This window comes from Phoenix dactylifera, chromosome 8, assembly GCF_009389715.1.
Source record: "Phoenix dactylifera cultivar Barhee BC4 chromosome 8, palm_55x_up_171113_PBpolish2nd_filt_p, whole genome shotgun sequence".
Classification (NCBI taxonomy): Eukaryota; Viridiplantae; Streptophyta; class Magnoliopsida; order Arecales; family Arecaceae; genus Phoenix; species Phoenix dactylifera.
Genome location: NC_052399.1, coordinates 16,260,839 through 16,288,722, shown reverse-complemented (window position 1 = coordinate 16,288,722; position 27,884 = coordinate 16,260,839). Strand labels below are relative to the sequence as shown.

The 27,884-nt window shown below is 38.4% G+C and overlaps 1 protein-coding gene and 1 long non-coding RNA gene across 3 annotated transcripts; one reads left to right on the top strand and one right to left on the bottom strand.

Annotated features, from left to right (window-relative positions):
• Window positions 1-202: 202 nt before the first annotated feature.
• LOC103702586 (protein NO VEIN-like) lies at window positions 203-26,440 on the bottom strand. Of its 2 annotated transcripts, none has more exons than XM_039129044.1 (15): window positions 25,947-26,440; window positions 24,866-25,203; window positions 24,523-24,697; window positions 24,188-24,361; window positions 23,622-23,726; window positions 21,442-21,634; window positions 19,400-21,165; window positions 14,348-14,560; window positions 6,311-8,581; window positions 6,001-6,113; window positions 4,608-5,007; window positions 4,164-4,481; window positions 3,809-4,066; window positions 1,003-2,101; window positions 203-775 (listed from the first exon to the last, which is right to left on the bottom strand). In XM_039129044.1, the coding sequence occupies exons 1-14, from the start codon at window positions 26,370-26,372 to the stop codon at window positions 1,043-1,045; spliced, it is 7,809 nt and encodes a 2,602-aa protein (XP_038984972.1). In that variant the 5' UTR covers window positions 26,373-26,440; the 3' UTR covers window positions 203-775; window positions 1,003-1,042. The 2 variants fall into 2 exon arrangements, with proteins under 2 accessions (XP_038984972.1, XP_026658567.2); XM_026802766.2 differs by having other exon boundaries at window positions 6,001-6,110.
• LOC113462439 lies at window positions 17,973-18,551 on the top strand. The gene is made up of 2 exons (XR_003384776.1): window positions 17,973-18,052; window positions 18,216-18,551. It is a non-coding gene; the product is annotated as an uncharacterized LOC113462439 (long non-coding RNA).
• Window positions 26,441-27,884: the final 1,444 nt, after the last annotated feature.

Here is a 27,884-nt window from a genome sequence, read left to right as displayed (position 1 = left end):
TTTTTGGCCTAATTTGTATCTGACCCGACCAATATATGGTCAGGCACAACCTAATTGAGACCCTACTCAAACTTGATAATACATCCCTTTCTTAGCGCAAGGTCTCCTCCCTCCCCGGTTATCTCACTGGCCAATGATAAATGCTCATAGTATCTGTTGCATTGTCCAATCAGAAACACTAGAATCTCAAGGCAAGGAAATGAAAAACTACAGAACCTCAAAATTCCTTTCTATAGCTTAAATAAAAGACCAGTCCACAGTAGGTTTTAGGGTTTATGATAACAGTACAGCATGTGTTCTTTACACGCAGAACTGGAGATCAGCTTTCAGTCCCAGAAAACTAACATCATCCCATCAAACAAAAGAGCAACTGCAGCAGCTTGTGACATAAAAATAGGAAACAAACAAGAGTTTTTTGTTGGAATGCTGGACAGAGAGCCTTGACAGTATGAAGCACAAGCAACTGACTATAAATTTACAGCAAACTACTTTAAGCAACTCGAGGTTCATTGCAAACATGCAGAGCGGATTCCATCCCTTTCTGTGTGAAATTAGGATCATATCGTCTGCTTTACAGCAATTTACTTACACAACTAGACCAAAAACAGGGGCCGGTTTCTTATAGATATAGCAGACATTAATTTGGCTATCTGCGGCATGAAATATGTGTTGCCAAATTCCTCACACTACGAATATGCAGGTATGTAATCAACCTTACGATCAACAGCAACAGTACACTTTCCTTTATATGTGTGCACAGTATGATCAACATTCCCTGCAAAAAAGACCTCATACGTTGATCGGTCAAAAGGAGTTAGCGTAACAACAGTACGTCATTTTAAGACCACTCTGATGTAGCACTGTAAGACAGTATTAGTACCGAATAGGCAAAACCTAAAGCGAAGTCAATAGTAAAGAAAGGAGATCTAAGTAGAATAACACGGCAATACACACTTAAAAAAAAAATGTATATTTAGGCAGATCTGCTAGTACGAAGCTCACCTGGAAAATTCACCATATATTATGGAGCAATCTAGGTAGTTCAGTTCTCAGTGCTGCACGGCATCAATAAAGCCAGCTGCAACGCATGTTGTTGGCAGAGCTTCCATGGGTTCTTCAAGATCAAAATCTCAGGATTTGTTAGGCCCAACAGGAAGACCCGTACGATGCTGAATGAGTCACCTTTTTCAGCCGCACAATGCCACTCCGTTGTTGATATTGGGAACCAATCTTTGCTGGCAGACATCGTCGTCTTGACCTCAATAAATTCTGTGTTACCTTCTTCCTCAATAATCAAATCGTAGGGTAAACCTGTCTCTGTTTCCTCATTGACCCATTTTACAGCTGTTGGACCAAGTTTCTCCGTGAAGTATTTGAAAGCTACAAGCTCTCCTAGCCTGCCTGCTTTATAAGATTGGTTCTCGTCTGGAGTTTCCATACAAAGCCTGTTCCTCTCAGTGAATGTTGATGCATTAACCAGATCCAAACTTTTAGTGATTCCTTTGTCAATAGAACAAGGTGCAACTAGCTGCCCTCCATCTTCCACATTTTCAGATTCTTGACAGAGTAAGGCTGTCATTTTTGAGTCAACTTCCGTGGAAGAATTGTTATCATTTTCCAACAGAGTAGACTCTTCTGTATGCACGGTGCTTCCAGGAAGTTCTTCAGAAACATTCTGTAAGCTCGTAATAGTTGCATGCCCAGGTTGTTCCTTAACTTGACTATCTGATGCATAAAACACATTTTTCGAATTTGTTGGTGGCCAATTGAGCAATTTTGTAAATTTCCTGGGGAATTTTGAACAGCTTTGCTTAACAGGGATAGGTAGAACAGCAGTTTGAGAGGAAACTTCATCCTCATATTGTGTTAATGGGCTTAAAAGTGACCAGATAGGCTCTCCATCAGGAAGCTCAGGCACCTTTTGACTGTTGACAATATAGGATTCCAACTGTTCCCCAGTGCGACCCAACTCAGCCATTAATGTGATGGTGTGAAGGAAATTTGCCATGCGTGGCTCCACAGCCCCGTGAAAAAAAAATCGAGAAAGCTCCAAAAATAATGAGCATGAATCTGCATTATGTGTTGCATATAAGATATTTCCCTGTAACATCAGGTGTCCGAATATTAGTGATTTACATTTATAAACCAATAAAGGATATACATAGTTCTGAATAACATTTCAACTGAGAACCATCATGCATCATAGTATGAAATAATACTACATAAAGTTTGACTGAAATGAAAGGAGTATCATTCTTACAAGCATTTTTTCACTCCTTCACAAAGCACACAACAAAGAAAAATGCTTTATAAACATTCATAGTTAATGGATGAATCACTGCTAACATAGCAAGTGATAGTATTTAGCTCAGCTCCAAATCAGAACTAAAACAACTCACTTTTGAAAGGATACTGTTCTTAGCCACAATTAACAAACCTAGATCCAACTTTGCAGGGAAGGCAAGGCACTCATATCCTCTTCTTAAATGGAAGAGTTCTTTTGTTGTCTACATTAATGCGGAATCGGCAATTGACAGACCAGTCCCTCCAAGCCAGGATAAGAAAGGTGGAAAGCAAGGTTCGCCATCTCGGTATGGGACCCCGTACCGGTGCCACACTCGCACAATGTCGGTATGGTATAGTACAGAATTTTTTTTGTGTACCGAGTGTCGGTACGCTATCCATACCAAATATCGGTACCAAACCAGTACGGTATGCCCCGTACTAGCTCAACAGCATACCATGGGTTGGAAAGACTTCCACCATCTTGATGCTTAATTTGTGTTAGAAGATGTGGTGGAAGCACCGGACTAAGAGTCAGCAAGATATATAGACAGAGTCCAACAAACAGAATTCCAAACAAATCCCTACTTCCAGTGTCCGACAAAAAGCCAGGACCACAAGACACGCTTCATCAGACTGATAAGAAGCGAAAAAAAAAGGAAAAAAAAAAAAAAGGGGGATGGAGCTTCTCAATACTGGAAGAAAGTACCAACCAACGCTTAACATAGTCCTCCAAAATTCTATATAAGACCTTCTAAATCTATCATCTCCTTTCCTTCCCTTCTCTCTTTTTCCTCTCCTCTTCTTCTTCTCATGTTCGACGAGTGATATGATCCCTATCAGGCTGAGCCAGCAACCTAGATTTGCAAGGGTGAGGCCAGAAACCTCTAGCTAGAGTCCAATGACAACTCCTAAGTTATGTGAGAGAGGGATAACCAAAGGAGGAAGAGACATAGGTTTCTGGTCAACTGGGGTTTAATTTTGTCTAGATCTATTATTCTCAAAACAGAGGCCATGGCCATAATTTAGCTATTAGCTATCATGGACCTCCCAGGCTGAGAATGAAAACCCTCCCTTCATGCACAATAACTAGCAAATAATTCCTATGGTTATGGGGACAATAAACCATCATCTATCCCATAAATATTATGACTCATGGTCATTGAGACCTCTAATCAAATCATGCAAAGCCCAAAATAAAATTGATGCATGCAAAATATTTTACCAATAATCTCTAAAGAAATAAATGTGCTATGGAACACATTAAATGCTTAAATAAAACAAATGCATACCCAAATCTAGGATGCAAGTGGACACACACACACATACATGCGTTCAAACACTTTGTATATATGTATGTATGTATATGTGTGTGTATTTCGTACGTGTTTATGTATTATATATGACTGTATCTATGGGTAATGTATACGTATATGTGTGTGTGTGTGTGTGTGTATGTATGTATGTATGTATGTATATGTATATATATATAATATTAGATAGAGAGAGAGTGAAAACAATAAACCTGCAAAAGACAGCTGCACTCCAATCGTCTTTTGCTGCCACTATCATGCCCCTTCAGAGTATTTCTATAGAATAGTTCCTCGACTACAACAATTTGTAGCTGGCTAAGTTTCTCAAATCCAGACTGCTTTAGGTGAATGTATATATCATGATGAAGCTTGCTCATATAACGTTGTGCATAAGGGAAAACCCAGTTAACCAAAGAAGCTTTTTCTGTTGCATCTACTATTCCATAATATATAGGTTTGCGAGTTACAACCTGAACATGACCAGCATGTTGAAAAACAATTAGAATTTTATGGATTCCAAACTGAATCTTCTGAGAATCTTGGAATTCCCCAAACAGGAAAACATACCTCTGACAGAGCTGGAATACCTATATCTCTCAGAAACCCAGCAACTTTTCCAGTAAGAGCCTCCTTTTCGATTTCATTAAGTTCACCAAATTGTAGAAGGGAAACATCATTGAAATGCATAAATTGTTCCATCATTTCCTTATCATCAGACCAACATATAAGCCCAAACTGTGGGTGGAGGGAAACCCATTTATCCTGGATGGTTGGAAGCACTGTGTTTTCGGGCTTAATAAGACTTTCTTTCAAGTCAAGTAGTTTTTCAGCCTTCATCGATTCAGGTCCGAGATCATCAGCCCACTTCAAAAAAACTTGAAAAACCTGAAGAAGGTAAGAGAAGAAGATGCAGAGTTTGTCACCTATATAGAAATAGAAGAAATATAACAACAAATAAACTACAGTCATTATAACTAGCACCATAAATTTTCCTCATAAAAGGATACCTACTTCATGAGAAGCCTCTGAAGGGGACGTGATACACGACAGCTGAAGCAATATCTGAAAATACCGATTAGGAGGAGTCGTCTCGAGCACACCACAATCAGTCACAAAAAAGTCATGAAGGCTTGGATAGAGACTGGACAGCGGCATGCAGGGAAGACTTCTATTTTCACTTTTTGAGACATGCTTAAGTATCTTCTCCATCAACAGGTCCATGCAACCAGTTGGATCATGCCAAAAGACTTCGTCGGGGGACACGAAAGTACCTGGTACAACATCCATACATCTAGCTGCACAAATAAATGGGATAAATATATAAAGTCCCAATCTGACCTCTGCTGTTTTCTCACTTGATTCAGCCATTTCATCCCGAATGAACGTGTAGAATTTGGACATTAAAGAAATGCTGGAAATGAAAACAAACACCTGCCTTACTGACATAGTTTTAATGGCATAATATGATCACATCATAATATAAAACTTCAACAAATGTTAAGAGTGCCAAGAGTAATAAAAAACAACATGAGTAAACCCTGAGCATGATAGTTTCAGTGTGTACAAGGTCACTAATGGTATTAAATAGTAGGAGTAATTTATAATGCCCATATTGTCTACATGTACAAAAGTCGATGCACACGATCATATTGTTATGGAAGAACCAATATAAAATCATCACCAATGACATCAGTTAAAGTACTCAACGTATTGATGTGTTCTGATTACTTTTAATTCAGCCCTAATCAGCAGTGACAGAAATAGCCCTTGAAAGAATTTATCTGATCTACAGCATCATTCTCATTTCTCATTGATCAAAAATATAAACAAGTTTCTTAAAGTCAGTATATTCATTGAAGCATTTATTCATCTTTCATCACCGACGAAAACCAGAAAATACTTGATGCTTTGCACAGGGGCAACCTTGAAAGTTTAATTTTATTGCATAAAGAGCATCACCATTGGTGAAACATATATAGATACAACAGAATTTAATTTTTACTCATATGCGACAGTAACTTACTCCCATTGATCTGCAAAAACAGCAAGTTACTTCAGAGATCTATGTATTTACACAAGCCCCAGATTGTTGCTGACCTTATACAAAGGAAATTTAACAAATGAAGTAATGAACAATAAGTTAATGTGTGCTTGATTTTATAAATGAAAAGGAACCTCTGGAAATTTAAGAAATAACAAAAAAAAATGAATGCCGAGAAAGATTGAGCAAACAGATTGCCCTATCGATTTTTGCAAGCTCTAATGATACATCAAGAAATATAGAAAAGAAAAAAGAAAGGATATTTATGGATCTCAATAGCCAATAACCTGATGTGGAAAAGAAAATTTCACAGGAATCTCAAACTGAAGGATATGCAAAGAAAAAAAATGATCACCATCAAACCTGACATGAGCGGTCTCTAACTCTCTCCAGTTCTGCATCACTCTCAATGCATCATCAAGAGTGACTTGAATCTTAAATCCAATATCCTCCAAAAATCTCCAGCTAGTCAACTGCTTCAGAGGGGAAACAAGGCCAAATAAAATGTCAATATAACCAGTATGATGAAAAGCTCTCCTGCCATCACTTGAACTTCCTTAATCTTCTTAATAAAGGATAAAAGAAACAAACAACAACTCCCCCAAAAAAATCCCCCCACCCCTCCAACCCACAAAAGAAATAAATCAGAATAACTCCAATGGAATAAACTAACCTTTGGAATGGCATATGGAGCAAGAGTTCCCAGGATAGATTGTACTGCTTCACAATCATAGAAAAGATCATTAGCGTAATGAACTTCGTTGTCCATACTTGATGCCACACATTTAAAGCTTAAAATGCTTCCCATGAATGAAGATTTGAAGGTTTTAGTATCTTCTTTTGACTGAGAAAGAGTGTAGCCTTTTGCTTTTGCACTAAAGCAATCATCCCACATTTTGTCTAAAACTTCCAGAAGATATTTACACTTTTCCAGATGCTTTTTGGAGGAAAGTGCTGATAATAACTGGACCAACTCCACTGATTCCCAGTCCTTGACAAATAATTCAATTGCAGCATGGTTCCCACATGGTAACATGCTCCTTAAATTGGCAGAAAAAACATCTGCTGCTTTCTTCTGAACAGGCACTACTTGCACAAAATCATTAACACCTAAATCTTGGAAGAACTCCCTCCACTTCATCATCCTATATGATAACGACTGAAATCCTGGGTGCTTCAAATAGATGGCATCTATTTCATTCCATTTGATGTCTGTATCATCAATCAATTTCTTTATATCAACAGAATTGCCAAACTCTTTGCTGAAGTGGATCGGTTCCTCACTGGGGCATTTATAGCCATGGTTGGTCAGTATGATAGGTTTTGTCTGTAAGTAGGATATTATGTCTGCCTTTTCAATATGGCAAGCAGAGCAAACTGACTGAAAGTGGACCATTACAAAAGATAGGTACTCAATCATTATATTCATGTCTTGTCTTCCGACCATCCCATCAGAAATAGATGGCATAATATGCTGTTTGATAATATCATGTGCGGTCAACAGCTGGAGACCAATTTTACGCAGTATACTTATAAGGTTATCCAGTCCTGTACCCTCTGTGTTGCAAGCGTTTGCAGCAACTGTGGAGAAGATGAAGGGAGTTACAACACGAAGGTTGGCAGATAGACCAGGAAAATGCTGAAGAATATTTTCACCTCCAAACCTTGAAGTGAGATCATCAGAGGGTAACCAAATTGGCCCTTCAGACATTGAACCAAATGAACCATCTGAAAGCGGAATAAATGGAACTTCTCTAAGTCTATTTAAAAGATTTGATTCTCTCCCAACACTTGCAAAGCTTTGATGTCCAGAAGAACTTACAGATAAGGTAGTGTAAAGAGCATTGAGCCATGAAGCGAGCCAATCAAGGCCCATAGACCTAATGTCATCCTTTTCATGACATATAGACGATAGGATTTGAATTAAAAGTTCTGGGCTATATTCTTGAATAGCCAGTGCTCTTGCTAATGAATCCGACAACATAATATCCTTATTCAAATAACCAAGCCCAAGATGCTGCTGAAGCAAACCCTCAGGTAATAAAGTGCGCACCTGGTCATCCCAACCTCTAAGCACCATGTGTGGGGGAACCCATTCCAAAGTGGGGCCATCCAAAAGCAAACAATTTGACATGCGTAATTTATTTACTATCATGTGTGGAAGATGAGAAAAAAAGCCATGAACTTCACCAACAAGAGGAACAAAACTCATATAGACTGTAACAGCTTTTCCTGGACTCTCTTGAAAACAAGGAAGCTCACAGAAGGACTTTTCTGCTTTAATGAACAAGTCAGGGAACTCTGAAAGCAACCACTGGTTCCAAGCACTATCTCCATCAACTTCTTCTCTAGAAGAAGGCAAAACAAAGTCACCTTGTAGAATAAATTTCAACCCATATTTTCTCAGAGGAAGAAATGCAAAAACAGGTTGTTGATCCAGATGTGGCTTGTAGTCTCCATTATCTGACTTCTGAAGTGTAAAGGCTATCGCAATCTTAGTAGTTTTTACATTATGACGAATGTTTCGTGCTTGCAAATTGCGGCTGACCACCAACCAACTCATTTTCTCTTTGCCATGGGAAACCATGACTATGCCATCTCCCAGAGTCTCTCTTCTCATTACAACAAGCTTATTATCAAGCATGTTCTTAAACTTTATACATTGAATGCGATGAAGAAACAGTAACAGTGAAGGATGAAGTTCTGAAAACATGGAAATGACAGAATTCATACCTGTCCCTTGTTTTAGTTTTGAATTGAAGGGAAGCACAATACAAGTATTCCAGGAGGTGGTATCACTTTGATCATCACATAGTAGTTGCCTCTCTATGTGGTTGATATCATAAGGAGGGATTATAGTCGGGCAAACAAAACCAATTTGACCCTCACTTATATCAAATTTCACATGAAAACCATTTGAATGTATCTCCGGTGCATCTGCGACCTGAACAACAGTCAATTCAGTTTTGCAGAAAATAAGAAAAATATTAACAACTACTTTACAGAAAATAAGGAGGAACTTCATGGCCTTAGAAAAGAGAGTGATGCCATGATGCTACTGCATACAAATGAGAAATACTGTTACAACCACATGGTAAAATTAAATTACGAGAATTTTAACAAACACCTTGTGCATGTCAGTACATATGTTAAAGTACAAGCATACCAATAAAATTTAAGCATAAATCCTATCAAGAGAAACTATACTATATGATAAACATATAGTGAGCCTTTATTGAAGATATTTTTCCATTGCTTCTGGATTTTATGTGGCAGTTTGGTATTGCTTAAAAAAGTATTTTGGAAAAAAGCACTTATTGAAACAAAAAAGTGTTTGGTATCATTGTCTAAAAAGTGCTTCTACAAGAAGAAAAGTCGGAAAAGTGCTTTTAAAAGAAGCTACGAAACATACCTTCTGGATTCTCCTTCTTATAAAGCAGAAGCAACTGCAAACACGCCCTCGATATACCAGTAGTTCTTAAAACATACAACATTTTTGTACCTTAAATTGGCTAAGATAATTTGCTTATTTGTTATCATTTGAAGATGAAATTCTCAATACATGTCTGCATTGAAAAGGCCAACAAGTCCTCAAAAAAATTGACTTTCACCATGGCAAACTTTCCATTTCTACTGAAGCAACATTCTCCATCACCCATAAGAATGCTCATAAGTCCCCCAAAATTTCACAAGGTTGCTAGGATAAACCACAATGGATAAGAAATGACAATTTTATGCAAGGTTCGCAATACCGATTTTAGTTCCATATAGGTACCATGTTGGAACAGTAACCACAAGGGTTGGTTTGGCATACCAATACTTGGTATGCCCTCCATCGAGTATCTATTCGGTACTCGTATGATATGGTACACCTGGTATGGACCAGTATGCACCAATATGTTGAACCTTGATTTGATATAAGTATTTAATTGCAGCAAACAATGTTTGCCGTACCGAGCCAACCCAGTGAGGGACCAGGTCGATTCACCTGAATTTTTCAAAACAAGCTCCGAACCAGTCGGAACCGGTCCCAAACCGATAGGAACCGACCAGAAGGGGCCGGAATAGGTCGCGAACCGGCCAATTCCGTGCGGAACCAGTGCGAACAGTCTGATTCGCACCAAGTTAGACTGGTTCTGAACCGGCCTTCCTCCCCTCTCTCTTTCTTTTGTTTCAAAGCTAAGTTGGGAAGGCCCGAGAAGTTTCTCAGGCCTTTCCAACCTATCCGAATAACCCCCCTCTCCTTCCTCAACGGAAAAAAAAAAATACTGATTCAGCATAATTGAGGAAGATCCAACCCTAAATAACGTATATTTTCTCTCCCCTATCTCATTTTTCCTCTTTCTTTGGGACGCCAAAAAATATCATAAAATTTGCAAAATAAAGAGAGATCAAACCAAAATTTTTGATTTTGGCTTGATTTTATGATATGTTATAGATCTATGGATGATCTACACAATCACATAAAAAATTTTAATTTTTAAATTATATATAATTTTAAAAAATTAAAAATATATTTTTTAATAAAAATAAAAAATATTTAGAGACATGCAAGCTACTCTCCGGCTAAATTTGGTATCTATTTATTCAAATTTTGATATGATCATGCGCATAATGGCCTAAACCTAAATTTTAAAAAAATGAGAAATAAATAGCCTTTTATGCATGCCTATGGATCTAAAACAAATATATGTACCATCCATGATAGGATTCTACATAGATCGGAGCTCAAATTAATTTTTTTAAAATATCTATATTTAAAAATTATTTTTTAATTTAAAAATAATTTAAAAATATATGAAAAATAGTAGCACATAATACATAATTTAGAAATATTTTCTGAAGTAAAAAATATATTTTTCTGAATTTATGGTATTTAAACATATTTTTTAAATTTAAATATTATTAAAAAAATATTAAAAAATAAAAAAAATAAAAAAATTAGTACAATGTATTAGATGAATAGATATATTATTTTAATCATAATGAAATTTCGTTATTTTTAAAAAATGATAAATTAATGTACTTGATAAACTTACAGGAATGGAACCATTAAGGAATAAGGAGCTAGAGCGTGACATTGGTTGGGATCATAGGCAAATGGTCTTGGGTCGGCACCACTGGAAGTACAACTAGTGCAACACGGTTCAAAGGAGGAAGGTAACCAAATTGAAGCAGCATTTAGCTGGTCGTTATCCCGACATATCTATATGTCGAATGTTTGGCGGCTGATGAAGAAACACTTCGCTGATTTTAGAGCAGCGAATAAGACGGTTGCCAAGAAGAAGGCGGAGATGGACCGTCTAACGGCAGAGCCACCTTCCTATCACTCTAGAAAGTCACAAGAGGCGTCCGCTCCAGACGATGAGGCACAAATCCATGCTGTCGTTCAGGTGAGCCTAGATAACCAATGGCAGCAGGATGAGGTGGCCAGGCATAGGGCTCGATTTGGCCCCTCATTATACGAGTCGGGCTCCGGTTCTGTGAGCAGCAGAACAGATCCAGAGTTCAGGAGGACCTTCTTAGTTAAGGAGGCTGTCAGTAAAGTTGGTGGTTGTATTGCATCTATGCTGGGCTTTTGGTAGCAGAAAAAAGTCCTCTATGGAGATTCCACTAGGAGCACCATCCATAATTTAGATTCACATGCTTTTTTCAGCAAAGATTCGAAGCAGCGGAGGATTGACAATGCGAAAAATAATAAGAAAAAAGATATGTAGCGAGCTATTGGATCTTAGTTCCACTTCAGCCACATTCCAACGGATGCAACAGACAATACATATTATAGGTCTGTCATTTCCTCCATACAAGCCGCCGATCCTAGTGTAGATCCTCCATGATCGAAAAATATCTACGGTGAGCTTCTTCACAATAATGACGAGCTAGAGAAGTAGATTGCCTCATACAAGAGCAAGTGACCCATATATGGATTGTCGATGATGTGTGATGGTTAAACCAGTCCTACCAGGCGAAGTATTATCAACTTTTTGACATATTGTGATACGAAGACTTTTTTCCATAAGTCGGTTGATGTTTTTGATCATGTGCACGATGCTATGTACATCCTTAGATTGATAGAAGAAGTGATTGATCAGATAGGAGAGGAGAATATCGTGCACGTCATCACTGATAACAGACCACAATATAAGACCGTCGAGGAGATCTTAGAGCGGCGGCCACATTTTCTAGACTCCATGTACTGCATATTGGACGTCATCACTGATAACAGACCACAATATAAGACCGTCGAGGAGATCTTAGAGCGGCGGCCACATTTTCTAGACTCCATGTACTGCATATTGTATCGACCTCATCTTGATGGACATTGTAAAGATTTGTAGGATACAGCAGACAATGGAAACAACCCAAACCATCACCAGATATATTTATAACCATATATGGGTCCTATCATTGATGAGAAGGTATGCAGGAGGAGAGATCTTGAGACCAGGAGTGGTACAGTTTACTATCAATAATAATTATTACCTGGCATTAGATGGTTACTAATATGATATTATCTTATATGTAATTTTTTTAATATTTTTGTAGCTAAATGTTGAATTCATTCGGTTTGTCCATGAGAAATCTTAAGCGGATAGCTATCTGTATCCGCTACTAAACAATCTCCTTGAGTGGCTGTGAGGGAAATTGGTTCCACCTTTGCCCTCATCCATAGTAAGCATAGGAACTGTCTAACACAGAAGCGTCTCAACGACCTTGTATATGTTCACTACAATCTGAGGTTAAGACTGAAGTGCATTCAGAAGTAAGTGGAGCTAAAGTACACAGATCCGATCGATAATGCTTTTGTTGACGATGAGGATAATCCTATGATCGGATGGCTTGTAAACCAATAGCAGGAGCCAAAGCTTGATGAGCAAGAATCGCTTCCACAATCGGACGGTTTCATAGTCAGCGAGGCTAGGTCGACGCAGGACAATGGGCAGATCGCAACATTCCATGCATCCTTCTAGTTAATCAACCATAGGGGTTATTGGAGAGTAGATCATCTCATGACTCATTGCCCGAGACATCCTCTCAGAGATATGATTGAGAGATGCTTAGATGAGGCCACCACGCTACCCAATCGACTTGGTCAGGAGAACGACATCCATCCTCCCAGCATAGCCAAACAAAGGGGCAGCTACTCAGCGCACCAAAAATGAAAAAGAAAAGACAGTTGCAGCCCTCATGAAGAGTGTAAAAGAGCCAATTCACTCACATTCAGAGACTAGTAGCCAAGGTTCGCCGTACTGGTACCGATTCGTATTGGTTTAAACCATGATCTGTCGTACCGGTCCGGCTTGCGGCCAGTACGTACCGGTCCGGCTTGGGACCGGTACTGGATCAGCGTGGAATCCGGTACTGGTAGCTTATCATTAGAGAACCGGTATGGGACCGGTATGTACCCATCCGGGCCGCCACCGGTACGCCGACCGGTATCGGTACGGCGGACCTTGGTTTTAAGTTTTGTAACTTGGGTAATATTTGGTAATGCTAGTATTCAACAATATGTATCATTTGTTTCATGAACCTTTGGAAGGTTAAAGTTCATATTAGCGCCTCTTTCAGTCTCTGTTGTGTGAGTAAGAACTTTGATTTTTTAATGATAATATTAGGCGCTTAAATATGCCCTGGTCACCCTTTTCTAGTGCATCTTGATATATTTGCTGTCAAGGGTTGGTACAGTACCGTACCGACACACGATATGCTTGGGCGTGCCGATTCCAAAGCAGCACACCCATTTTTTTTTAGTTTTTCAAATTTGATTAATTGGCAATCAATTTTTTTGAACCTTTTCAATAATTTGAAGTATAATTTGATTTTTTTTGATATTTTTTGATGTTTCTATGCTCTCAGTATAACCTAAATGATGTATCTTATTGTTTTAAAGTTATACCAAACATAAAATGATTAGCGAGAGTTAAAACAAAGGATGCATAAAGAAATGTCAACTCAAAGGCCACTTGGCTGAAATACTAACAATATTTTTCACACTTAATTATGATGTCATCTGGACCATACGATATTTATCAATAGGTTTCATCGAATAAAGTTCTTTCTTACCTCAGAATTCATTATGACCAAGGATCTAAAGATGCAGGACAGGAAAAACCAAAAACTCTATCAACTTTGAAAAGGAAAAATGATCGAAATAGAACCTAGAAGTAGCAAAAAGTTATCTAACCTTATAACAGGACCCAAATTCACTGAAAACATAGTTGAAAATAGTTACACTTCAGTTCAAACTCACAAAATAAATGAAGAGAGAATTTAAAATCCTTGCATGTCTACTCTCCTAATGTACATCTTACTAGAAGAAGAGAAAAATGAGAAGAAGAAATTTCACACTGTTCTGATAAACACATTCAGACGAAGTAAATAGATAAAAATTATAAAAATATGAGAGCCATGAAAAATAAGCATCTACATTAATAAAGAAGTGCTTTGATACAAGTACTTACTTGACGAACCGAAATGTTTGTAAAATAAAAATTAGCACATTATTTCCTAGCCACCTCTATGGACTTAATATTCGAGCATACTATGTGAGAGAAGGGAAACCTCCTATATTTTTCTAAGCATGTATTCAAAGGCTATTAAAAAAAAGAACTAAACATAACACACTATCAAATACTGGAGACAAATATGTATTTACTGAATATCTAACTTGTCTATTGAACACCCATAGATCAACCTCATCTAGGCATACCCGAAATACTGATTTGAAGCCAATGCCTTTCTGCCCTATGTATCCAGCACTTGATCCCTTCTTTGTTGAATTTCCAACATCACACAGTGCTCTAATATTCTGTGAAGAAAACCCTTTTTCATTGTTCAGAACAATGATTTCAGTAGACTTAAGAATGAAAACCAGTGTAGGTTCTACATTATCTGGATAACTGTTATCATCAGCATTCTGAACCTGGACATGTTGGAAAGTCAGCTTAAAAATGAGTCAACAATAGATGAAACATAAACCTTGAGAGAGAAAAAGGAGCATAAAAGCAAACAGGTTAAGCATAAAATTCTTGGATATCCATAATACTACTAGAACATGTCATGCACCAAGTATGTCATAAGGAAGGAGTACTTTGTAGATAGTTATGACTGACTAGAAATGCTGAATAACAATAAAATGATCCAGTCTTCAAAGCTAAGAGAAAAAGAGAGGTTGGGGGGAGGTCGGTTATTCTATCATACACGTGCCCACCATGAGCCCACCTTTTTGTTTTCTTCAACTTCTCAGTAGTGAAAACTAAAATCCCTGAATATCAAGATATGAAAATCCACTAGTAAAGAATGTGTTTCACATCATATGTATTTTTTTTCTTATGCCTCCAATATAACCGGATTCTCCCACTAGACGGTTGAAGTATCAGTATCAGTAATTGTACCAGTACCTTTTGATATGGTAAATTACCATAATGACAGATGGTATGCCGATTGGTGTCAGCAAAATCAAAGGTGCATACGCCAGTATAACACAGTACCAGGGGGGCATGGAGGTACCTTATTGATATGATAAAGTATGACCAATAAAAGCCATTACTTTAACCCTTCCTCTCACTCCAAAGCTTTAACACAATTTTTATTGCTATCAATATGAAAAAAGAAAATTCCTAAATGTTCAGGCGTTGCAGTCAATCACAAATTTCTTTGACAACATATAGTGGGGGAAAAAAGAATCTTGAGCTACTGTTAAGCACCACCTAATTGAAAAATGCAAGCATACATATTGAAAGGCAGCTGCTTCAATCAAAATGCATTATCAATTCTGCAGAGTGTGTTGCACAAGCTTTAATAGTCTTTTGCCTCCCTCATCTCTCTCTAGTTCCTCTTTCTTACTCTCATTTCCCAGACATTCCTATTTTTTTTCCAAGTTTGCTCCCTTCATGCATCTTAAAGAAATTCCTTCTGTTGTTGCCTGAAAGAGGCCATGTGTATTTTTCTTCCCCCATTTTTCCAACTACGATTAGTTGTGGCCTTTGCAACTTAAATTTTGGACCAGTTGACTTGCAGAAACCATTCCTGCCCATCAATCTCAAGTGTTGGACAAGCAGACATCTAAGAACTCACAAATAAGCCCCTAAAAGCTTAAATTTTATAAGACTCATGCACAAATTTGTAAGCCTTCCAAGACTTGCCAAAAAAATCTGTAAGACTGAAAAAAGTAAAAGAATAGAAAGTAAAACCTAAATTAAATTTCTAACACTAGAATGCATTGGTAGTTATTCTTGGAACTTAGGGTCATCATCTTGTCCCAGGCATACTTGTTATTTTAGAGAAACTACTCTTAAAATCTCATCCGCTGTGCTTAACTGATACACGCTCCAATGGAACCTAAGCAGAAAATTCATCTGATTATGGAGAGCTTCTTTTGGACCCAATATGATAACGTCAACTTGTAAGTGGCACTGTATATACAACTCTCTCAGTTCAACATGGCACATGCAATGAATGTAATAAGCCAATTATGGTTTTATTCCTTGCACTATTCACTACATCGCCATCTTAATTCTTACACATTCTCCAATACCTTAGAGGGACAATTAGTCAGTCTTCTTCCCTTCTACAGTTGCCTTGACACTTCAAAAGCCTACACTAGCATTGATCGGGCTAGTGATCCTATGAATTAGTTTTAGCGCTGCAACACAGGCAGGTTGGGCCAGGTGAACAGCTAGCATTAGCCCTCTATAGCTCTCGGTTCTAACTTAATTGAACCTAGCCTCGGTAGGGAATTATCCAATCCCATATTAAGCTAAGTTCAGATCTGGTCAAGTTGATATCAGGTTATTGGTCAGGTCGAATAAAGATTTTAAGATAAGGGAGAGATTTAGGACTTTTCTTGAGGTCAACGTTGGGGTTGGGTTGGGTTGGTTTGGAATTTAAGATAGAGGAAAAGATCTAGATATCTTGACCATTCACCAAAATTGATGGAAGAATATTGAATGATAAGCAATGGAACATACGCAATTTTATAGTTCAAAGAGGCTAGATACTTGAAACATATAAGCATTTTACACGTAACATACTATGGATTTGTTTATTGATTAATCAGGTTAGGTCAAATTGCACAAGATTCGATTTAGTTTGGCTTGGGTCGGCATTGCATTTGGCTGGGGTTGGATTTGGGTTCGCTTGGAGTCACTTGGCGCTGGGTTAGGATTTTTGAGCACGGCCCTAAGCCAGGTTGAGAGAACCTCAACATAACTTGACCCACTTGGTAGCTTTGGCTGTTCTGGTTTAGATCAAGCCCAACCCAAGTTGCACTACATATTTGTCTTTCTTGGAGATTTCCTCCCCTCTTGGAAAAGCAATTTGCGAACCATTGTCTTCCACTCTTGCATGAAGGCTTAGTATCTTGTTATGGTTGGCATTGTCATAAAGAATATTATGCAACACTAACTTCTTTCTGATCCAAGCCCATATTCCTCTATATTTTCAAAACCATGGTGCAATTCAGTTCAAAATATTGGTTTCTTGGGTGGTTATATCATGTTAAAACTAGTTGCCACTTAACATTTTCAATCAACCACTCTGACACTTCCTAAATATACCATGGATCAAGCAAATCTTAAACTTCCTCATGAAGGCCCAAAATACTATGTGCGTTCAACCTAGTAAATAGACTATTGATGGCTGATATAGTCTTCAATACTTCACATGGGGGCATTGTCCATTCCAATTGCATGTATTTGGACCTTCACCCGCATTATAAAGGGTGTCCCAGTGCATGTGGCTCCCCCCATAGTCTTACCCCGCGTGCAAAGAGGCCATTTTCGTGTTTCAAACCAGTGACACTCAAGTCGTAATGGAGCAATCTTACCATTGTTCACCTACATTATAGATCATGTAGTTCCACAAAACCATCGAAAGTTTAGTTCATAAGTTTCAATTAGTTTTCAAGCAAACTAGTCCAACAAAAGCATCACGGATAACAATATAGAATCATATCAATAGTGAGATATTGACTAACCAATAGATGTTCTATAAAATAAGACAAAACTAGCAAGCCATTAGAAGCAATCTTTAACATGATTCAGCCAAGATAATAATCATATACATTATTGCCTGTCCCTAACAATTTAAACTTTTTGGGGTCTAGTGGTAAATTAACGTGGTAGCAAAAGCCAAGTTACGGATTCCAAATTCCTAATCACACCAATTTTTATTTTATTTACCTGTTATTATTGCAATATCTAGCATTAAAAAAATAAATTAACTAACTAGAGAACTGGTTCATTGAAATAGGTAAACCGAGTCCTATTGTCTTTGAGGCGGGAGCCCAACCGAGTTCTACTCGATTTAGATGAGGGCTGCTGCCCTTTAAAATCACATGCCCCCCTCCTATCGCTCTCTCTTTCTTTCCGTGAGAAAACCAGCCCCCAGTGCCCCCCTGTCACTCTTCTCTCACGTGAGAACCCGATGGATGCTTTTCTTATCTCTCTCTTTCTTTTTATATCTATCTCGTGCACTCCTTCCTCTCTTCTCTCTCATAAGCTCTCTACTCCCTCTCTCTTATCCACACTCTCTCATGTTTTCCCTAGACCTAACCTTAAGGATTTTGTTTGTGGCAGGTAGAGGAGCCATGAACTTGGGAGAGGAAGGCAAGTTGCGAGACCCATCTTCAATAGGATATCATCATTGAGGTAACCCTAGCTCTCAAATTTTTAACTTGTTTGGTTTAGTGGCTGCATCATGGGTGGATGCAGAAAAACCTAGGTCATAGGCTTTGTCAATGCCGATTTCCTCAGCAACCTTCCATGTCCCAACGATGTGTATTCGTGCCTTTGGAGTCCTCACACCTAAGAGATCCTAACAGGACAAGATTTGTGAAAATTAGCATGGCATATTGAGAGCATGTTGTTAATTATTAAATTTGAAAATTTAGTTTGGGCATGTTTATTTTTAAATTTGCAAATTTAGTTGCTCTAGTTTTATTCCACTGTTGTGCTGAATTTACTATGCTATTAGATTTATAATAATCTAATCGCAGGTTGGACGCCTGCATGCTTGTAGGGTAATATCCTATGAATATGCAGTGAATGACATGTCTCTCACTCGTGATTTTGGGTTGGGGGAGTGATAATTATTTTGAGTCTTTTTTTCTCGACTCGTGATCTTGAGCCGTTCTTGACTCGTTTATGCTTTAACATGCATGGCTTGGGCAGCATCTGATGAAGGTGTTAAGGCTTTATATATATATATATATATATAATATATATACATAATATATATAATATATATACATAATATATATAATATATATACATAATATATATATATATATATATATATATATATATTATATCATTGACTCTTAATAGCAGGAATGTTCTGTTTAGGGTGGCACATCCACATCCAAATCTCCCCAAGCAGAACCTGCTTTCTAAGTATTTTCTTAAAAGACCCACTTCTTCATAGTCACACCTAACCCACTTCCAGTAACCAAGTGTTGACCTTCCCTATCAGCTTAAGCCTTAGTTGTTTAGTGGTAAGTTAACGGCTTTCGCATATATATTCTTCAGCATCCAGAGGCATCAGAAGGGCTTATTATACTTCTTATATCTATAAATGCTTGATTTTCATATCGTCCGCATCATAATGTCAAAAAATTATTAAAACATCAAATAAGTATGGATCTCATCAATGAAATCAAGCATCATATTTGAAACATATCAATACTTTGTGTGATAGCCAAAATGGTAAAATGATGCTTATTCTTCATTGATTTATGAAAACTTATAAGAGAGCCACTTACCAGCTCAAGTAGAAAATGCGAGTCTTGTGAGTACAACTCTTGCGAAAGACAATGGAGTGCTCTACCTAGACGAGCATGCTGCTTCTTTAGCAAGCTATTCTCAGCAAGTTGGAGATCTGGGTCTAAACCAAATTCCTCACGTCGTATGGTTTCAATAAGAAAATTTGCATCCTGGACTTCTTTAATATTGGAGCCAACTGAATGGAGACTGTCATAAACCGTTTTACTGGGCTCTCCAGTACAAACTATCATTGTGCTGTCTTCTTCAAATGCTTGTTCATGTCCATCCAACAATTCAGTATCTGCCTTAAAGTTGACCGGTGGTTTATCACTAATAGAAAATGAATCTGATTTTTTTGGTGAGAGTTCTTGCTCTCTGCCCCGTTCTATACACAAAGTTTCAGAAGCACTGTTTACATTCCCTGGAGATGCAAACAAGTCAGCAGCTATAGCTGAACTAAATTCATGGTAATCTTCAATCCATTCCACTATCCCGAGGGACAAACCGATGTCATGAAGCATAACACGTTCATCAGTTCGCTTGCATTGACTTAAAATGATTGCAGCCGCATTGTGAGTGACAATTTGCAATCCTGGGACCAGTATCTCTGCAGCAGAACTGCGAAATTCTGCAGGGAGATGACCAAGGCAGTCCAGGATAAACTTTGATCCAGCAGCATATGCTTCATTCATTCTCCAGAGAGAATCAACCAAAAGTGTGCCCCTATCAGCTGAATCAACCATACTCTGCTCTTGCAAAGAGTTTTTGTGCATGGAAATCTCTCCATTAGTTTTTGTTTCTATACACTCCATAGTGTTTTTAATTATGACATCTATCGCACGCTTGGCATAGCATTTTAGAAGGCTTACTGGAACATTTTTTGCACCTCCATATGCTGCAAACAGTGTCAACAACTTTACCGCCACTTTGAATGATGACCCTTGAATAAAACCCTCCAAAAATTCATCAAAAGTTGCTGAATTATCAATCCGAAGTATTCGACCATCACATGTCACTATACATGATAATTTTCCAATACAACCTTCATTCAATAACCAGTCCAGAAGAGGTCCAAGCGAAGGGGCAAATATAAGATCCCAGTGTGACCATGACTGTAGATCTGAAAGCAGTGGTGCTTTGAGTAAGCATTTGATTGCATCTTTCGCAGAAAAGGAACCTGTTGAATGATTCATGTTCGAAATCATCTCAAATGAATTTGTGGAGATATTCTCAATGTTTAGCGATGAGTTTCCATTGCAGCAGTTCCCCAACAACGTTCCAGAAAAATAAACAGAGCAGGAAATGCTAGAATTGTTTTCGTTTTTTGAAAGATCTGGATAAACATTTTCAACTTCCCCTCCCAATATCTGAAAGCTGATGGATGGAAATTGTTTCTTGAGAAGCATAGAAACAAGCTGCTTGTTTAGAACACCATTGCTTCCCAAGTTCCTTGCAGCTTGAGATAATAAAACCAGCAACTGTTGTTGAAGCATGGATACCTCCAAAGAAGAATTGCCACAGCACTTTTCAGTTAAGAAACAAAGCACTTCACTAGGAAGCAGAGAAGCATGCTTATCTAGAAACTCCAAGAAATTCCCATAACCAAGATCTTTGAATTCCTTGATGGAAAATTTTGTTTTTAACCATATCTCACAGTCACGAAACATGTTTCGTTTTTCCAGCGGCAGGACTTCCTGTCTAGGAACAAGATGACCAAGCCCAAAATAGGCAGCAATCTGTTTAATGATATCATCAACGGTGACTCCTGCAAATTGCACTTATCACAAAGAATGTATAGTAATATGTCCTAGATGAAGAAAAATGAAATGCTGATAAATTCAGGAGGAGAAATGTGTGCAAGAGGTTTAATTTAACAAATGATAATTCCTGTCCTTCCTAATGAAGAACCAAAGAAAATTGCCATGGATAGAAGAAAACAGGGAGAAAGCATAGAATGTGAAAACATACGACATCCTCAGTTACTCGGACATTCAAATTTATCCTCAAGAAGAGCCCAATCATAAAAAGAAACAGCATCTACCTATTTTATCCTCATTTACAAGCATAGACTCCCTGTTTTCAATTTCGTCTGTGCTTGCTTCATCAAGTAATGTTGCCTCACTTTCAGTCAAAGGGTCATTGTCCGACATATCAGCAAGAGGCAGAGTTGGGGTATCATTGACAACATTGTCTTCTGCAACACGATCCAGTAATCCATATTTAATAGATTGAACCTGTTTCATAGACACGAAACAGCTAATCGTTACATCTGCGGAAAAAAATGTATTCTTCAAAACATTCAGTAAGAGGCAAAGTTGGGGTAATAGATTCATTAACAACAGTGTCTTCAGCAATGCTATCTAACAATCCAAATTTAATAGATTGCACCTGCATCATAGACACGATACAGCTAATTATTACATCTGAGAAATAAAATGTATTCTTCAAAACATGTAACACTAGAGGATCATAGTAAATCAAGAAAAAAAAAAGACAAAGTAGAGTCCTTCATCCTTTATAAGTGGATGGTGCAGATGATGTTGTTTAATTTGACAAATTGTTTAATCACTAATAGAAAGTATAAATTGACCATACGTCATCCAAAACAAAGTAAGAGAATTATCACTCAATATTGATCATCGATAGCAATGCTTCGGTTGAGAAAAGAGCAAAGGAGTGAATAAGTAACACAACGTCGTAGCAAAAAAATAAGTAACACAACACAATTGAACTTCTGTGATACATACAAAAGAATATCCCTGAGAACTCCCAAACTATATACTATGCAATTACAAAATTGCAGGTTATGTTATTTTTAGTGTAAGGAATTAAAAAGGAGAAAATCAAAAGCAAATAAATTTACCAGACATATTCAACAATTCACCTCCTTTTATTTATCTTATGCGAGACAAAGTAATGGCAACATACTTGGCAAGTTACAGATTTGGGATTTTGACAGATTATTCCATCATTCTTAGCCTAATACAAACAGAACCATTTTTTAATAAAAAGAAAACCAAGATATTGGTATCTTGCAAATGCGACAAAAAAGTCCCTGACATCCTTTAATATGTTTATGTTAAATGACAAATATAATCTTGTTTTTTTTTTATTATAGCAACGCATACTCCTTCAGTGATCCATGTCTCCATTATCCTTATTTAGGATTATAATATTAGCATAAACCGAGCTTATAATCATCATTTAACTTGAAGGATCAAGAAGCTTAGTCATTAATTAGATGGTAGGATCTACTATATCCTATTTACAAAAAGTTGATTCTACATATGCTTTTATAAAAAAAAGGACTTTATTGAGATTGGACTGAGAAAAGAGGACAATGACATCCCTGGTACGCCGTACCATACCGAACTGAGAGGTATGGGACGTACCGTATCAGTTCGGTATATATTACAACCCTAGGCTGCGTCAGATCTTCGAATACAAGGGATAAAATAAAAATCTACGGCATCCTATACACTTCAACTGCATAAATGGAACAATATAAGCTTGAACCATGATAATCAGTTCACCAGCAAAGGAAAATGCACATGATTTATTTAATACAGCTAGAACTTCAAAAATGACTAAAACAGCAAAATAAATAACACTTAAGGTACTAATCAGATTCTGAGGTGAATTGTTCACTGGAAGCACTTTGGGTGTTCTTTTTGGTCCGAACATTTTCATGCAATTCTTTTACAATAAGTAGATGATGATGGTAGTGCAGCAAAGTCTGACCCTTTTGTAAAGTCAATCATTATGGGAAAAATGTGCTGCAGAAATTTTCTTTGGTGTCACCTCAAATATAACCATGGGAAGAACTAAACAGCATCAAAATGAACTCTTTAAGATAAAGAAATCTAGCTTGATGGAACTTAAAGAAAATTGGCATCATGCTGCAATTAGAAGATATCTAGGTTGCAGGTAAGCTAAAGTTTGCAGAAAACAAAATTATTCTCATATATTAACACTGACAAGCCTCAAGCATATCCTCAGCTTCCATGTAGAGGATGTGAAAAGGAAAATTCATAATCAGATGCAAGAGGAAAAGCCTATTTAAATCTGAAAAAGACATGAAAAATGATGAATTTAAGTAAACTGTAATTAATGGTTACTTTAAAAGAGTTACATACAAATCTCCTAAAATCTAAATGTGACAATATGATCACATAATGCACAAACGATCATTAATTAGCCAAAGGAGAAAGGTACACTTACAGCAACATTTAATAAGCCAACACCAGGATAAGATGAAAAAATCCTTAGCTTCTTCCTTTTCTGCTTTTCTGATGGCCCATAGATGTGCAGCATCAAAGCGAGAACCTACACTCACTTAATGTTTATATGCATTTTGAAGCTAATATATTCAAAAGCAAAAAGGGTATTTACAATAGCATATGCAGAGGAAACAAAAAAAGAAAGTTGCATATAATATGTTTGCTGTGATATAAATACATATCAGCTACATACAAGGATGAAAGTGCATTTATCTGTGATTTTTGACCTCAATATACCTATCTTAAGAAAATATTAATGTTTTTAAAAGCCATAAAATTACTCATTCAGCTTCACATAGGCACTTAACAGTCATTCTGTGAACTGCATATATATATCATAGCTTTTTCAGTCATGAACTTGGATAATTATAAAATCCTTTCGTAATAATGATGCTAAAAAGGACAGCAACCAATGCAGGTCAAACGAGGTTTATTTGTTTATGATTATTCACAGAGAGCATAAGATTAAGTGGCACCCAGCAACATACGTCTTAAACAGGTACATACCTCAGAAGCAGAGTGCTTCTGACAAGCTTCCTTCCAAGTTGCAACAAACCTTCTGATGTCTCCATTTGGGATTTCAAGTTTCTGTAGCTTTGAGGGATCTATTTGAATCATTTCATATCCTTTCTCACTTTGATTTTCACGTTTCTCTTCATTTCCAGAAGATTTTTTTCTACCCTGCATATTATTGAACATGGCCGATTTCACTCCAAGCGAATTCATCTGATAAATTTCTGGCAGATTATGACAATTACATGCATTTCACTTCTTGCCCTTTTTACTTTGCAATAAATTATAACCATGGCTACAGATATCATTATCATTGTCATCCAAAGTACCTTTTTTTTATATGAATCACTGCAGTCCATACTTGGTGATGGTAATGACTTCATATGATGTAAAATAGTATCTATTGAACTTTCCATCTCTTCTTTCTGCAATCCATTTTCCCTGAGACACTTAAAAGCAGCATTTTCTGTCCTTCTGGCTCCCTTTATAAATTTGATATATAACCTGTACAAAATATTGATCTAAAATTATATTGTGAAAAATGAGCAACAAAGAAACAAAATGATATTACCAAGATCCAAGAATGTGCCATATATAGTGAAAAGTTATAACAAATTGACAAGTGATATGCATAGTCTTAAGAAAAAATAGGGTATTTCTCAATTTTCACACCCTAAGCCCTGAATCCGCACACCAAGATTTTCCCTGGTTACAACTGAATACTTCTGGACAAGAAAATCCAGAAACTCCTCAACTTTGATCTCCTTATTCTTAGCTCTATAAAGGAAAACAGAGAGGCGAGAAATCAGATCCTCTATTGTTATCTTGCACACTTCCGTTGCATCCGAAGGGACTGAAAAATATTGCTGCACCAGCGGTTGACGGAGCAAAGTTCCCAGACCAAGCTCTTCAAACTGCTCAACACCCTCATTCCTGCATATCTCCACATCCAAATCATGCACCGATGTCATCCTTCTCACGCTCACAAAGCAGCGTATAAATGCATTTACCTGGTTAACAGAAAAGGGAAGACTACATTAGTTAGATTTTGAGCTGAAACCTCTTAAATGCAGTACCTGTCAGCGGTAACCCTTGTAATTTCAACTCAGTTTTCAAAATACATCATCATTGGTCTCCCGATGGGTATCTAAGTTATGCTTACTTTCTTTAGGCATCAGCCATCAGTTCCTACCATCAATGTACATCTTGTTAAAAAGTCCTTGCACCATGTCAAGAACAAGACAACACCATGGACTTGCGTCTGTAGATCCCATCCCTCATTCTATATGAGTCAAGTCTAGATACCATTAGCCTCAGATTAATGTCACCCATAGTGAGAAACAATTTCCATGCATGCATACTTGATCCTTTTGCACATATTACAATTTCTCCATTGCCTTCCCATCTATGCTACGCATTCAACGTGGTACCAAGGTCAGCGTCGGTGCCAGTAGTAACATTGAAAGAACCAGAAAGTATAAGCCAAAGCTTAAGAAACTAAAAGAGCGCGATTCAGATCGCTGTGTTGCCTTGTCGAGACCCTAGACAGACAATATGTTAAACGAATCTGTGATGATTCATAGCACATGATAACGTAGTTCCCATAGAAACATAACATTTTAACTAGATTTTAAAATGTACACTTTTTTAGAACACCAAAATTGTTACTATTTTGAAATCCAAGAAAAACAACAATAGAGGGGAAATGAGAGAGAGAGAGGTGCTCGATGGAATAGAGCAACGGAGGACAAACCTTTCCTTCCACTAACTGAATCTGACGCAGAGTGGGCACGTCATGGTAGCTTAACCCTAGAGAACCCCAGGAGTCGACCTGGAGGGCCAGCGCCGCCGCCTGCGACAGCTTCCATGCCGAGACGCTCTGCCCGGCGGCGAGGAGATCACTCCGCGCCTTGGCCACCGCTGCCTCCGCCCTCTCTACGCTAATCGACGGGGCGCGAGATCTCTGCCCTTCGCGCTGGAGAATGCGCGATGGAAAGAAGCCAGCGTTTCGAACGTGATCGTTTGGGTGGTAGCCGGCGGCGGCAGAGGAGGAGGAGGCGGCCTGCTCAGGGCTCTGGGGAGAGGAATCGGGCGAAGGTACCCAGGGCGGACCTCTACCGCCGCCTCCGCCTCTTCTGCCACTGCCGCGTGGCCCGGAACCGCCCGGCGAGCCGGACATAAAGGAAGTGAATCACCGTCGGTGAGAACTAGGAAGTGGGAGACCGAACGAGGAGGCCGTTGAGAGGGGTTTGATAGAAGAGAAGGGTTGCGCAGGTACTCTTTATTCCAGGAAAGAACCGAAGGATGTCGCCGCCTGGCGCATAGAATATTGTCCTTTTCTAGTGGATAAGGGTTAGGTAAAATAGTTGTAAGAGAACATTGGATGCGATCGTCATCTCCGGACAAGTTTTTTGTCCGACTGGCATATACGGAAATTTCTATGCGGCATGACGATCTGCTGTTCGTAAGTTGTGTCGCAGCAACGCTGGCCGTTGATCTTGCGTCCAGCGTGCGGTCGCTGAGGGTTCGCTGAGTTTGGGTGATCTGTGCGGAGCTCACCACCGGCCCGGACTCCTAGTCTCCCGCCTTTTTGAATGTTTGATAAACGTGTCTTCCGTACTATGATGTGTGCTTCCTATAATGCCCTCGAAGCAACCTCCTCCGATTGGCTTCCACCTAAAGTCAGGCTTTGGTCAGAAGATAGCTCGGCGAAGGGGTACAGCGGACAGCCTAATTGGCCATATAGGTTGGGACGCATACATTAGATGACGTCAGCCTCCATACGCCATCAGACGTTTTAGGCAGCCGCCTCTTGGATTCCCTGAGGCCTTGGTGACGACGGAAGCGACGCCTTTTTTTTTTTTTCTTTTTTTTTTTTGCTAAAAAAAGAAGAGAAAGGAGAAAGGAAGGGACAAGCCCACCCGCATAGCAGCCCCCATCTAGCTAGGAAAATGTTCGATGCGCGCAGAAATGACCGTATGTTGGACACCCCGGGCGGTTTTACTTATACCCTTCCATCCGTAGGCCCGGCTCGGTTATCCCACTGAGCTCCGGTACGAATACTACACGTGAGTACGTCATACCTGGCACCACCGAGGCTACTAGCAGAGCGATACGCCCTTCCAGACCCCGTGTCCGAGCAAAGAACATCCGGTTTCCACAATTTAATTGACGTCAGTGTGATTTGAACTCGGAATCACTTGGTTGGAAGTAAGGCTACACTCCCACTAGGCTACCACCTGAGTGGCGAAGCGACGTCTTTAAATCCTGAAATCCTAGCCATACACGGACAGACCGACATCTTCGTCGATCTCCGCCTGCATGGGATGGGAGGAGACCAAAAAGATTCAAAGATTAGGAAGTGATCTACGGTATCGCACATTTCAAAGATTGTAACAGGTTAAGTTGGAACATCCAATACCTATCATGCATCGCATGGTTTTGGGCAATTTAGACACCATTCAATTTTGAAACTAGGATTGGGAGCATAGTTTTGCTCGCTTTAACACGATTCAATTTCGATTAAAAGATATTATAACTTATGTGACATTTCCGTGGCTAATATATTGAGATATACAAGCGTGTATCGTTAATATTTTTCAAACAGAATCTCAATGAATATCTCAATCAATATGAAGACCTTGCGTAAGTTTCGCGTGGAGCCTTGCTAGCCTCTTGCAGAAACAATGCC

Coding starts and splice junctions, on each gene's coding strand:
- LOC103702586 (XM_039129044.1), bottom strand. CDS start 26,372: ATGTCCGGCTCGCCGGGCGGTTCCGGGCCACGCGGCAGTGGCAGAAGA. Junction 25,204..25,946: donor TTCAGTTAGTGGAAGGAAAG/GTTTGTCCTCCG, acceptor TCTGTTAACCAG/GTAAATGCATTTATACGCTG. Junction 6,114..6,310: donor CTCCATATGCCATTCCAAAG/GTTAGTTTATTC, acceptor TCCCCTCTGAAG/CAGTTGACTAGCTGGAGATT.